The sequence below is a fragment of the Balaenoptera acutorostrata genome, chromosome 1 (genome assembly GCF_949987535.1).
Source record: "Balaenoptera acutorostrata chromosome 1, mBalAcu1.1, whole genome shotgun sequence".
In the NCBI taxonomy this organism is placed as follows: Eukaryota; Metazoa; Chordata; class Mammalia; order Artiodactyla; family Balaenopteridae; genus Balaenoptera; species Balaenoptera acutorostrata.
In genome coordinates, this window is record NC_080064.1 from 38678422 (window position 1) to 38691368 (window position 12947).

At 45.7% G+C, this 12947-nt stretch overlaps 1 protein-coding gene across 3 annotated transcripts in view; it reads left to right on the plus strand.

The window, feature by feature from the left end:
- The window catches only part of RAD54L (RAD54 like), a 26553-nt gene that overhangs the window by 13123 nt on the left and 483 nt on the right, over nt 1-12947 (plus strand). For all 3 annotated transcript variants that reach the window (XM_007164519.2, XM_057540370.1, XM_057540376.1), the window contains 9 exons: nt 1718-1868; nt 5312-5438; nt 6778-6852; nt 7007-7137; nt 7659-7769; nt 7930-8053; nt 8407-8485; nt 8798-8977; nt 12758-12921. In XM_007164519.2, the coding sequence (XP_007164581.1) occupies nt 1718-1868; nt 5312-5438; nt 6778-6852; nt 7007-7137; nt 7659-7769; nt 7930-8053; nt 8407-8485; nt 8798-8977; nt 12758-12921 (1142 nt within the window). The remainder of the gene's footprint in view (nt 1-1717; nt 1869-5311; nt 5439-6777; nt 6853-7006; nt 7138-7658; nt 7770-7929; nt 8054-8406; nt 8486-8797; nt 8978-12757; nt 12922-12947) is intronic.

Sequence of the window (12947 nt, forward strand, 5' to 3'; positions counted from 1 at the left end):
GTTTCAAGTCTTATTTCCCTCTTCAGCTCAGAAGTCTTAGCCTTTTGTTTCAGGGCTGTTGCTTGGATCCTCCAGTCACTTTTAAGTTTATTTTCTTTGTTTAGGATGTCTTTAAAATTTTTTTTTAAAACAGATATAATTGATATATAATGTTTTCATTTTAGGTATACAACATCCAGTCATTTTTTTTTTAAATTAAAATTCTATGGGTGTCTGTCTGATTCTTCAATAGCAATGTTGCTTATTCATTCATTCTTCAGCAAGCATTCACTGAGCAGTGTTCTGTGTGGGGCTCTGTCCTGTGCACTGTTACAAAGGCAAATCTGACGTGGTCTCTGCCTTTAAAAGTTCCTGCCTTGGTGAGGAGATAAAGTACAATCGAATGTGATTAGTATATATAGCAGTAGATAAGAGGCAGAGTAGTATAGTGCCCAGACTTCAGAATCTCACACACCTGAGTTCAAATCTCAGTTCTGCTACTTGATACCAGCATGATTTTGGATAACTGTTCACCTCTCTGAACCTCATTTTCTCTAAAAGGGTATTGTAATTTCCTCTCATCTGATCGTTATCTGGGTTTTAGAAGAGAATATAGGTAAAGTGCTTAGTATAGTGCCTGGCACATTGAAAGGATTCAGTGCACAGCTGTTATGTACAGAGTGCCATAAGAGCCAGAGGTGAGAGACCCCAACAGCCTGGGGTCATTGAGGAAGGCTTTGCATAGGAGGTGACATTTGAGGAATTTGCCTGTGGAAGCGAATTGTGGGCAGAGGAATGGCATGGGCAATGAGACCTAAGGAGATCCAACATTAGGAGTGGTGAGTTATAGTTTCCTGGACTGTGACAAGCTGTGGAGTGTCAAAGAAGTCAGCTGGGTCCTTAACTGAGAAGTACTAAGCTAACGAGCTTGGACTTGATCCCACAGATGGGAGAATCAGTGGAGGGTCTGTGTTTAATTGCACTGTGAAAGGCTGGCTTATTTGTTCATTCTTTCACTGGTGGTTGTGTTTTGTGTGCCCTGCCCAGTGTGGGGCTGAAAGGGGCTGGGGGTAGAAAAGGCGCAGGCCTGACCGTGCCCGTGTGATTCTTGGGGAGAGAGGAAAGTTGATAGGGTCCTTTACCGTTTTGTTGAAAAAGGCTTAAAAGAGAGAAGTAACAGGTGTGTATTGGGGTGGGTGATATAGGGATTGGGGAAGAGATGCAAAGAGAGGCAGAGAGAGGCTCTTTTTTTAGATTTCTGAGCTGGCTGGATTCTGTGGAAAGAGGAGAGGAGGAGCCTGGACCAAGTCCCCTTAGCACTGATAGCTGGGAGACTAATACAGAAGGCATCTGGCTCAGGAGGTTCTGGGATGGTTGGGCTAGTGCAGAGGGAGGATTCCCTGAAAGCACGGGTCTCTAACATGTCTGAATGATCTCTGAAGAGGATAGGCAGGATACTATGGCTCTGGAGGTTGGGGCAGGGAAGAGAAGGGGAAGAAATAGAGAATCCATGCTTTATGGATATAGCATTGATCTAGAAGCTGAAGGTCTGTCTCTTGAGCCTGGCATTTCTCCCCAAGAGAGTGGGTAAACTCGCTTTTGCTGCCCCCTGCCCAGTTCCCAAGGCCTCAGGACCTGTAATGCTCATGATTCCTCTTTGCCTGTCTATACAAGATTTTGCTACTGTTAGGGAGGCCACATTGTGCCCATGCCTAAGTGAGAATTAATTTCCTTGCAGGGGCACAGGCTCAAGAACTCTGAGAATCAGACTTACCAGGCCCTGGACAGCTTGAACACCAGCCGACGGGTCCTCATCTCCGGGACTCCCATCCAGAATGATCTCCTTGAGTATTTCAGCTTGGTACATTTTGTTAATTCGGGAATCCTGGGTAAGAATCTTGGCCTTGTCTGATATACTGGAGAGGAGCCTTGCCTTAGCCTTGGGATTGTAACGCTAGCTGAGGAGAGAGAGGAGAGACCACTAGTTATATGTGGGTCACTAGGCACTCTTCTAGGAAGACTTCTCATGTCAAGGAGTAGCAAAGCCATTGGGAGACCTTGGCTCTGCTGAGCAACTCAGCAAGGCCCACTCTGGTCTTTTTTTCCACTGCAGAGGTGGCAGGGGCTATGCAGGGCATTGTCTCTATGAGCTGGGGATGGAACTACTATCCCCAGGCATTTTTGCTCATCACACCCTAGCCGCCTCTCAAGAGCTTTGGCCTCAGAGCAGACTCTGTATTAGGCAGTTTTGTTTTGTTTTTAACCATTTTTTAGTGTGCAACTTAGTGTCATTAAGTACGTTCACATTGTTGTGCAACCATCACCACCAACCATCTCCAGAACTTTTTTCATCTTGCAAAAGTGAAACTCTACCCATTAAGCAGCAATTCCCCATTTCCCACTCCCCCCAGCCCCTGGCAACCATAGCTTGGGCAATTCTTACACATAGATATCTGTGGAAGGGTTTATTAGTGCCCATTTTTGAACTTTAAAGAATCATATAGCATATTTTCCTTTGCATCTGGATTCTTTTGTTCAATATTATGTGTATGAGATTCATGCATGTTATTGCCTATAGCAGTAGTTTGTTTTTCACTTTAGTATACTATTCCATTTTATGAATATACCAGAATTTATTAGTTCTACTGTTGATAGACAATTGAATTGTTTCCAGTTTTTTATTATTTTGAATAATGATCCTGTGAACGTTCTTGTACATTTTTTTACCTGAGCATAGTATGCGTTCCTCTGTCATAAGAGTGGAATTGCTGGGTCATATGTTATGCATGTGTTTAACCCTAGTAGATACTCCAGTTTTCCAGAGTGATTGTACCAGCAGTATATGAAAATTCCAGTGTCTCTACATCAGGGGCCAGCAAATTTTTTCTTAAAAGGGTAGATAGTGGGCTTCCCTGGCGGTCCACTGGTTAAGACTCTGTGCTCCCAGTGCAGGGGGCATAGGTTTGATCCTTGGTCGGGGAACTATGATCCCGCATGCTGCACAGTGCGGCCAAAAAAAAAGGCTAGATAGTTATTTTAGGCTCGTAGGCCATACTGTCTCTGTCACAGCTACTCAGCTCTGCTATTGCACTATGAAAGCAGCCATAAAATGTAAATGAATGAGCATGGATGTGTTCTAATAAAACTATTTATAGAAACAGGTGGCTGGGCCATGGTTATAGTTTGCTGGCCTCTGCTTTATAGCATCACCAATGTTTATCTTTAGAACACATTTTAAAAAGAATTTTAGTCATTCTGGGTGGGTGTTTAGTGATATTTCATTGCATTTATTTAATGTTGAATAAAACTCAAACACCTTTGGGCCTTCCCTGGTGGTCCAGTGTTTAAGACTCCACGCTCCCAGTGCAGGGGGCCTGGGTTCGATCCTTGGTCAGGGAACTAGATCCCACATGTGTACAGCAGCTAAGAGTCCACATGCCGCAACTAAAGATCCTGCACGTGGCAACGAAGATCCTGCGTGCCACAGCTAAGATCCAGCGCAGCCAAATAAATAAATAATATTTAAAAAAAAAAAAAAAGATTGTTTAAAAAAAAAAAGTTGAACACCTTTTAATATGTTCATTGGCCATTTGGAGATCCTCTTTTGAGGTACCTGACCTTTTACATTCCTGGCCAAAACAAAACCCTATACTCATTAAAGAGTTGCTCCCTATCCTCACTTACCCCCAACCCCTATCAACTACCAATCTGCTTTCTGTCTCTATGGACTTGCCTGTTCTCAATATTTCCTATAAATGGAATCATATAATATGCGACCTTTTGTGTTTGGCTTCTTATACTTAGCATAATGTTTTGAAGCTTCATCCATACTGTAGCATGTATCAGTACAGATCTTCCTCAACTTATGATGGGGTTCTGTGCCGCTAAGCCCATTGTAAGTTGAAAATATTTTGAGTTAAAAATGCATTTAAGGGACTTCCCTGGTGGTCCAGTGGTTAAGACTCCATGCTTCTACTGCAGGGGTGCAGGTTTGATCCCTGGTTGGGGAACTAAGATCCTGCATGCCATGTGGCACAGCACCCCAACCAAAAAAAAATCATAAAATAAAGTGGTATGTGGCATATAAAATAATTATACACCTTTAAGGAAAAAAAGCATTCAATGTCAAACATCATAACTTAGCCTAGCCTACCTGAAATGTGCTCAGAACACTTAAATTAGCCAACAGTTGGGTAAAAGCATTTCACACAAAGCCTATTTTATAAAAAGTGCTGAATATCTCATGTAATTTATTGAATACTATACTGTAAGTGAAAAACAGAATGATTGTATGGGCATAGAATGGTTATAAGTATATTGGTTGTTAACCCTCATGATCACCTGGCTGACTGGGAGCTGTGGCTCACTGTTGCTGCCCAATATCATCAAGAGAGAGTATGGTATTTCATATTGCTAGCCTGGGAAAAGATCAAAATTAAAAATTTGAAGTATAGGGCTTCCCTGGTGGCACAGTGGTTGAGAGTCTGCCTGCCAATGCAGGGGACACGGGTTTGAGCCCTGGTCTGGGAAGATCCCACATGCCGCAGAGCAGCTGGGCCCGTGAGCCACAGTTACTGAGCCTGCGCGTCTGGAGCCTGTGCTCCGCAACAAGTGAGGCCGCGGTGGTGAGAGGCCCGTGCGCCGTGATGAAGAGTGGCCCCCGCTTGCCACAACTAGAGAAAGCCCACGCACAAGAAACAAGGACCCAACACAGCCATAAATAAATAAATTAATTGATAAAAAAAATTTGAAGTATAGTTTCTACTGAATACATATTGCTTCCACACAATCATAAAGTCGAAAATTCATAAGTCAAACCATCGTAAGTTGAGGACTGTCTTTTTTTGTTTGTTTTTTGTTTTTTTTGTTGTTGTTTTGGCTGTGCTGCATGGCATGTGGGATCTTAGTTGCCCGACCTGTGCCCTCTGCAGTGGAAGTGTGGAGTCTTAACCACTGGACCACCAGGGAAGTCCCAGTTGAGGACTGTCTTGTACTTCATTGTGCATGCTATTTCATCTCTTATAAGCAGTATATAGGTGGGCTATTAAAAAAAAAAAATCCAGTCTGACAATTGGATTATTTGGTCCATTTACATTTAATGTAATTAGTTATATATTTGGGTTTTGATCTACTTGCTATCTTATTATTTGGCCTTTCAAGTCTTTTCTGCTTTGGTAGCTCCCTGATCCATTCAAACAGAAATTGCCTATAATTTGTTCAGCTTTGTTGTTCTGAATAGAAGGTTGGTCTGTGACAAAGTAGTCTGCTGTTACTGGCAGTGGGAAAGTCATTACTTTTCTATATTCTTTAATGCCTTTTCTCCTATGCTTAGGAACTGCCCAGGAGTTCAAGAAGCATTTTGAATTGCCAATTTTGAAGGGTCGAGATGCAGCTGCCAGTGAGGAAGATAGGCATCTAGGAGAGGAGCGACTGCGGGAGCTCATCAGCATTGTGAATAGGTAATGGGGGGGTGGGCTAGACAGTAGTACCTCCCTTTGGGTCCCCCCACATTAGGTCATCAGAATTGCCTCCTTAGCCATCCAAAGCCAATCCTTTGTGGCCTTGGCCTTGAGGTCTGGGATTCTCCTAAGAGAATGGGATTGTGCCCTGACAGTAGTCACTGAATAAATGAAGGGGTCTTGCAGGCTGATTCCCTGCTTTCTCCCTGACCTTGGGCCCTGTGGTCTGGTTTGGTGCCGCTTAGCATCCTGCTGAGGAAGCTTTTTTCTGTTGCTAGACTTCCTGAGCAAAATATCCCTTGGAGCATTGTTAGTACTTCAGAAGTTTCCTCTCAGTCAGTCTCACACCTAAAGCATCAGGCGTCCCTTCCCACGTCCCATAGCTTTCTGTGACAAGTAGTAGATCTGAAGGATGGGTATGGCTCCCAGGCTGACAAGGCTCTCTCCAGGGGGGCCACATAGCTCAAGGGGCAGGTACATTCTGGAGTCCTCTGTTGTAGTTATGTATACTTGATGATCTGCTTCCTGAAGAGTCTTGCTTTTGCCAACAGGCACCTCCCTCCCAGGTTAAGATGGCAGGAAGGAGAGTCAGTGTGCTCTTAGGAGCTGCTGCTTAGGTGCCTGATCCTGTCCTTCCTGGTCTGACAGGTAGTATGGGCATACTTTCATTGAACCTTGGGCCGTGTGGCAGCAGGCATTTGGGCAAATGCAAGCAGAAACTCCCATAAGGGCTCAGTGGTTTACAGCTTACTTCCCCTATCAGAGCACCAGGCTTAGTAGGAGACCTCTGCCTTCTCTTGAAAGGCAGCTGACCTTCTTTTTTTTTTTTTAATTTTTATTTATTTATTTATTTATTTATTTTATTTTTGGCTGTGTTGGGTCTTCGTTTCTGTGCGAGGGCTTTCTCTAGTTGCGGCGAGCGGGGGCCACTCTTCATCGCGGTGCGCGGGCCTCTCACTATCGCGGCCTCTCTTGTTGCGGAGCACAGGCTCCAGACGCGCAGGCTCAGTAGTTGTGGCTCACAGGCCTAGTTGCTCCGCGGCATGTGGGATCTTCCCAGACCAGGGCTCGAACCCGTGTCCCCTGCATTGGCAGGCAGATTCTCAACCACTGCACCACCAGGGAAGCCCCAGCTGACCTTTTGAAGGGGAAGAGAGAGTTGTCCGTCTGAGCTAGACTGTTTGAAAGGGTCTCTGTTCCCGTGACTGAGACCCTGGTATAGATATCTTTGCCATAGGGCTGATGGGTTTCTGACATTTGATACTACAAAAGAAAATCAGTCTTGGTCCTTTGGGTGGCAGTTTTATCAGCCCCTTGTCTTTTTGTCTTGTTCTCCCAGGTGCCTGATACGGAGGACATCTGATATCCTTTCTAAATATCTGCCTGTGAAGATGGAGCAGGTGGTTTGTTGTAGGTACTGAACTCAGCTGAGGGGTGTGGAGTGAGTGGGTAAAAGCTCAGTCCCTGAGGTATGGCTGGGCTCTCAGTGTGTCCTTGGAGGGCAGAAGTGTGGTCCAGCATTTCCTGCTGACCCAGCTCCTTTTGTTTTTTTTCTTTTTCTTTTTCAGGCTGACACCCCTTCAGACTGAATTATACAAGAGGTTTTTGAGACAGGCCAAGCCAGCAGAAGAGTTGCGTGAGGGCAATATGAGTGTGTCATCCCTTTCTTCCATCACTTCACTAAAGAAACTATGTAATCGTGAGTTGGATCCGTGCGCTGGGGTCCTCTGTGAGAGTGAGCAAGGAAGGTAGTTCAACCACCTTCACTAAAACTTGTCCATAGTCCTCATAGAGGCCACATGTAATTCTGTGCCTCCACAAGGCATGAGCTCATGTATTGTGTACTCTAAACCAGACCCTTTGCTTTGGAAAATTTAGCTTATCCTTTGCCTGACCCATGCTTGATGCTTGGAATATATAGGACTGTGCGTGAGAGTGTGTGCACACACACATATGCATAAAAAATATTGGACAGGGGGAAAAATAACAAACTTTGCCCTGTCTGGTATAGCTCGCCTCTTGTTGGGAGAACACAGAACACACTAGTGAGCAAAATTGTCCACTCATGATCCCAGGTGGCACTGATTGCACACTGGGATTTGGAAACAAGCAAATCTGGTGGTGAGGAAGGTCTGGGTAGGCTTCTAGAGGGCGTTCTAACGAGCATTGAAGTGGAAACTTCTGAAAGCAATGTAGCTGGCATTTTGGAGTTTTTTTCAGATCCAGCTCTAATCTATGACAAGTGTGTGGAGGAAGAGGATGGCTTTGAAGGTACCTTGGACGTATTTCCCCCTGGTTATAGCTCCAAGGCTCTAGAGCCTCAGCTGTCAGGTGAGTCCTTTCCTACCAGTCTTTGGGCTCCTCTGGGAAGAGGGGTGGGAGGTTGTCTCTTTGTGCTAGATCTGTTCTGTCTCATGGCAGAATATCATGAGTAAGAATCCTGGGCCATTGGGATGGCCCATTGGGTGCTGATGGTTGTTGATCTTCCCAGGTAAGATGCTGGTCCTTGATTACATTCTGGCGGTGACCCGAAGTTGCAGCAGTGACAAAGTAGTGCTGGTGTCCAATTACACTCAGACATTGGACCTCTTTGAGAAACTCTGCCGGGCCCGAAGGTAGGGAAGAGCTGTCAAAGGGGTACCTCTCCTACTGTACCCCTAGGAAAAGTAGGTGTTCTGATTGGTGGATATGGACCAAGATGTGGGAGCAGGAGGGACTTTCCAGAAGATGTCTGTTTCCTTATTGCTGCAATGGCCATAACTCCATCTCCAAGCAGAATAGTTCTTTGTCCTTCTGGTACTCCATAGGACAGTCCTAGCCCTTAGCTCCCTGCCACTCCCTTTGGGAGTTCAGGGTTTCAGGCTGTATATGAACAGCATTCAAGCATGGTTGGTTCAGTCCCTTCAGTAGCTCTGGCTCCAAGGGGGCTCTGCTTCCTTCTTGATTTGATCTTTGGATTCCCCTTCAGGTACTTATATGTTCGCTTGGATGGCACAATGTCCATTAAGAAGCGAGCCAAGGTTGTGGAGCGCTTCAACAATCCATCCGTAAGTGCACAGCTCCTGTTCCCACACCACTAATGCAATAACATCAGAACTAAGAGTTGACAGAATCTACAAAGGGGCTCTGCTTTAGGTCTCTCTTGACTTTTTTTTTTCTGGTGGGTGTGGTAGGGTTAGGCTGATTGGTTGGTGATGGCTGTACTGGGAACTGACCTTGTGGGCTGGTAAATTGGCTGGTAGGTAGGCAAACTGGTGGTCCTCACAATTGGTCTGCACATGAGAGAACAGTTGGCTGGGCTGAGCAAGATTCTTAGTTTGGGCTGTAAGTGGTTCTTTTTCTCCTTCTTCTCTTTCCAGAGTCCTGACTTTGTCTTCATGCTGAGCAGCAAAGCTGGGGGCTGTGGCCTCAATCTCATTGGGGCTAACCGACTGGTCATGTTTGACCCTGACTGGAACCCAGCCAATGATGAACAAGCCATGGCCCGGGTCTGGCGTGACGGTCAAAAGAAGACCTGCTATATCTATCGCCTGCTCTCTGTAAGGATGGTGATAATGGTCAGCATAGGTGTGGGTCGTGGAATAAGACTTTCAGGACCACCTTGGTTTGTTTCTTATTGCCTCTCTGGCCCCTCTGCCCGTAACAGTGGCCAGGCTATGGGCTTAGCCTGGAGCTCTTTATTATTCTTTTCTTTCCCTCTCTCACTACCCTGTTCCTCAGATCCTTCTTACTATGCCCTCTGGATGCCTGTGCAGTAGTTAACAAACTCCCCTGTGGCCTCATCCTTTTCACAGGACACTTGCTTTCTCTTACACCTGATTTCTTCTGTACCGCTTGCCTTGTAGTCTTCTCATACTCCATGTCCCACGGGGCTAAGAAGTGGTATTGGCATTCTCCAAGTTCTCAGTGATCAGTCAGACCATCCATCGTATAGTACCTCTTTTGAAGCTCATGTTGTCTTGACTACCCTCTTTTCTTCCTTGCTACAGTCATCTACCTTCTGCTGTTTACCTAATTCATCAATAACTTTGGACACCAGTTCAGTCTTCATTTCTTCCCCAAATCCAGCTATCATCCTGGCTGACTTCAAGGACCTGCAATTTTCCAGCACTCTGGCCTTCACGTTTCCTTGACTTCATCTCTAATGACCTCCTTAACTCCCCCTTTTTTTAAAAAAAAAATTTATTTTTTATTTATTTATTTTTGGCAGCCTTGGGTCTTTGTTGCTGCACGCGGGCTTTCTCTAGTTGTGTCGAGCGGGGGCTACTCTTCGTTGCGTTGCGCCGCGCGGGCTTCTTATTGCAATGGCTTCTCTTGTTGCGGAGCACAAGCTCTAGGTGCGTGGGCTTCAGTAGTTGTGGCACACGGGCTCAGTAGTTGTGGCTCCCGGGCTCTAGAGCACAGGCTCAGTAATTGTGGCGCACGGGCTTAGCTGTTCCACAGCATGTGGGATCTTCCTGGACCAAGGCTCGAACCCGTGTCCCCTGCATTGGCAGGCAGATTCCCAGCCACCACGCCACCAGGGAAGTCCCTTTTTTTAAAAAAAATAATAAATTTATTCATTTATTTTTGGCTGCATTGGGTCTTCGTTGTTGGGTCTTCATTGCTGCTCATGGGCTTTCTCTAGTTGCTGTGAGTGGGGCCTGCTCTTCGTTGTGGTGCACAGGCTTCTCATTGCGGTGGCTTCTCTTGTTTCGGAGCTCAGCTCTAGGCATGCGGACTCAGTAGTTGTGGCTCGCAAGCTCTAGAGCTCAGGCTCAGTAGTTGTAGCGCACGGGCTTAGTTGCTCCGTGGCGTGTGGGATCTTCCCGGACCAGGGCTCAAACCCATGTCCCCTGCATTGGCAGGCGGATTCTTAACCACTGCGCCACCAGGGAAGTCCTCCCCCTCATTTTTTTACTCGCGTTATTCCCAAGGCCACAGTATGGAACTTGTAACAGTACCAAAACTACACAGTACCCAGAACTTTAATACCTATCATTCTACTCTCATTTCCTGTCCTTCCAGCTTTCTCATACCTCCTATATCTGTTTCAACCTAATGTCCCTAGTTACCCCCGCCCCAGCTCCTCCCAGTCTGGCTTCCCTTTCTATTCAGCCTGATCCTCATTGTGCATCCTTTCAGGCACTCTTCCCCTAATACCTACTCCATGTGGATCCTTATAGCTGTTCTCAGCTTCAGCTTCTGCGCCAGATACAGCTTGCATTTACAGATTGGCACTACCACAGATTCATTCTCCATTTTGAGCAGGGCCATATCTCATTTCCTTCACCAGCTACTTCAAGCCTTCACCACTTTCCTCAAGCTTCCTACCTGGCCCTGTCTTTCCTTCTTTCTGGAGAGACTTTGTCTTCTACTTCACAGAGAAAATGTAGGCTACCAAGCTTGAATTCTCTTGCCTAACTTCCTCTCTTCTGTCAGTCTTTACACCTGCTCTTCCCTTCCGTTCTCAAAGGAAAATCATTTCCTTCCTCTCTGTTCGAGGCTTATCATTCCAGCTCTGCTCTAGACCCCTTTCCTATCCTTTCCTTTCTTAGTTGATCAGTTTCTCCTTTATTCCCCTGAAGTCTGTAAACGTTGTCAAGTAGCTCTCACCTTAAAAACAAGTTTCTCATTTGACTAGCTTAAAAAAAAAAAAAAAAAAAAAAAGTTTCTCAACCCTCTGTCCTATTGCAGTGACTGCCTTGGGTTACTTTTCATTCATTCACTGTCAGATTTTTCCAAAGCCTACAGATTTACTTCATCTCATCTCCTATTCACTCATCTCACCAGTTATGCCACTGAACCTTCTTTCGATATATTGGCTTCCTAATTGCTAAAACAAGAGACTCTTGATTTTTCTTCTTTGTATATCTGACACTGTTGGCTACAAATCTTAAAATTCTTTTCTCTTTGGAAACTCCACTCTGGTTTTCCTACCGCTGTGATTATATGCACTCATTATATTGACAAGTCTCTAAGTAACTTTTTAGCCCAGATCTCTTACCTGAGTTCTAGACCCATATTTCCATCACCTACTGTATATTTCTACTTAAATGTCTTATGAGTATCCCCTTCTGAATTTTGTCATTTAATGGCTCTGTTATCCACCCAACCCAAATCTGGGTATCATCCTACTGGACCATTCTCTGTCTCCTAACCAGATTCTAATTATACCATTGATTTTACCTTCTCAGAATTCCTTAATCTAACCTTCCTCTCCATCCCATACTAAAATCACAGTCATCTGACTTCCTAATTCTTTACCTTTGGTCTTATCATAACCCATTCTTCACAACTACTTCCGGAATGAGCTTTCCAAAAATTCTAATTTTGCTTTTCACTTCCAGGACAAGGTCAAGCTCTTTAGCCTGGCATCCAAGTTTCTCCAGTATGGGGCTTTCTCAGTCCCAGCTCTTACGTACTATACTCCTACCATCCTCTAGACAGGCCAAACTCCTCACAGTCCTCTAGTAGGCCAGGCTTATTGATTTTGTTCTTATACGTGGAATGCCTTCTCTCTTTCCTTGTAAACCATCTATTCATTTTTCAAGATTCAGCTCAAGGATAATCCTTACTTTCAAGCTTTTCAACATTATTCCATTCCACCATCCCTCTTGTGGGTCCCTGGGTATCCTATACAGATTTCTATCATTGTACCAAGTATATGTCTCTCTCTCCCCCAGTAGTCCATGAGTTTAAGAATAGGGATCATATTTGATTCTTCTTTGTATCCTGGCATTAGCACAGGGCCTGGCATAGGATACCCAAATGACATTTACTGGAGTGAGATTTGGACTTGGTGTGGAGATCTGCTGTTGCAGACAAACCTCAGCCCACCCTGAAGAAATTTAGCGAGGCCCTGGAATCCTCCATCAGTACAGAAAATATCCTGGGTGGGCAGACATGCACAAGTCATATTCCCAAAAGATAGACTGGGAAAATGGGCTTAGATCAGGGGTCCCCAACCCTTGGGCCGGGGACTGGAACTGGTCCACGGCCTGTTAGGAACTGGGCCGCACAGCAGGAGGTGAGCAGCAAGCGAGCAAAGCTTCATCTGGGGCTCCCCATTGCTCGTGTTACCACCTGAGCCATTCCCCACCCCCCACCCACCCACCCGTCACCAGTCCGTATAAAAATTGTCTTCCACAAAACCACTGGTCCCTGGTGCCAAAAAGGTTGCGGACCGCTGGCTTAGATGAACAGAGGTATTGTTGCAAGACTCTTCTCATTCATCTCCCCTTCTCTTGGGTGGCTATAGTTTCAACCCCTGGGTTTTCCTGCCCCCTGTGTCTGGAGGTGACTTAGCCCTGGCCTCCACCCCTACCCACCCCCCCCAGGCAGGAACCATTGAGGAGAAGATCTTTCAGCGTCAGAGCCACAAGAAGGCACTGAGCAGCTGTGTGGTGGATGAGGAGCAGGATGTGGAGCGGCACTTCTCTCTAGGCGAGTTGAAGGAGCTGTTTACCCTGGATGAGGCTAGCCTCAGTGACACACATGACAGGTGGGTGGAGTGCCCCTGCTGGCCAT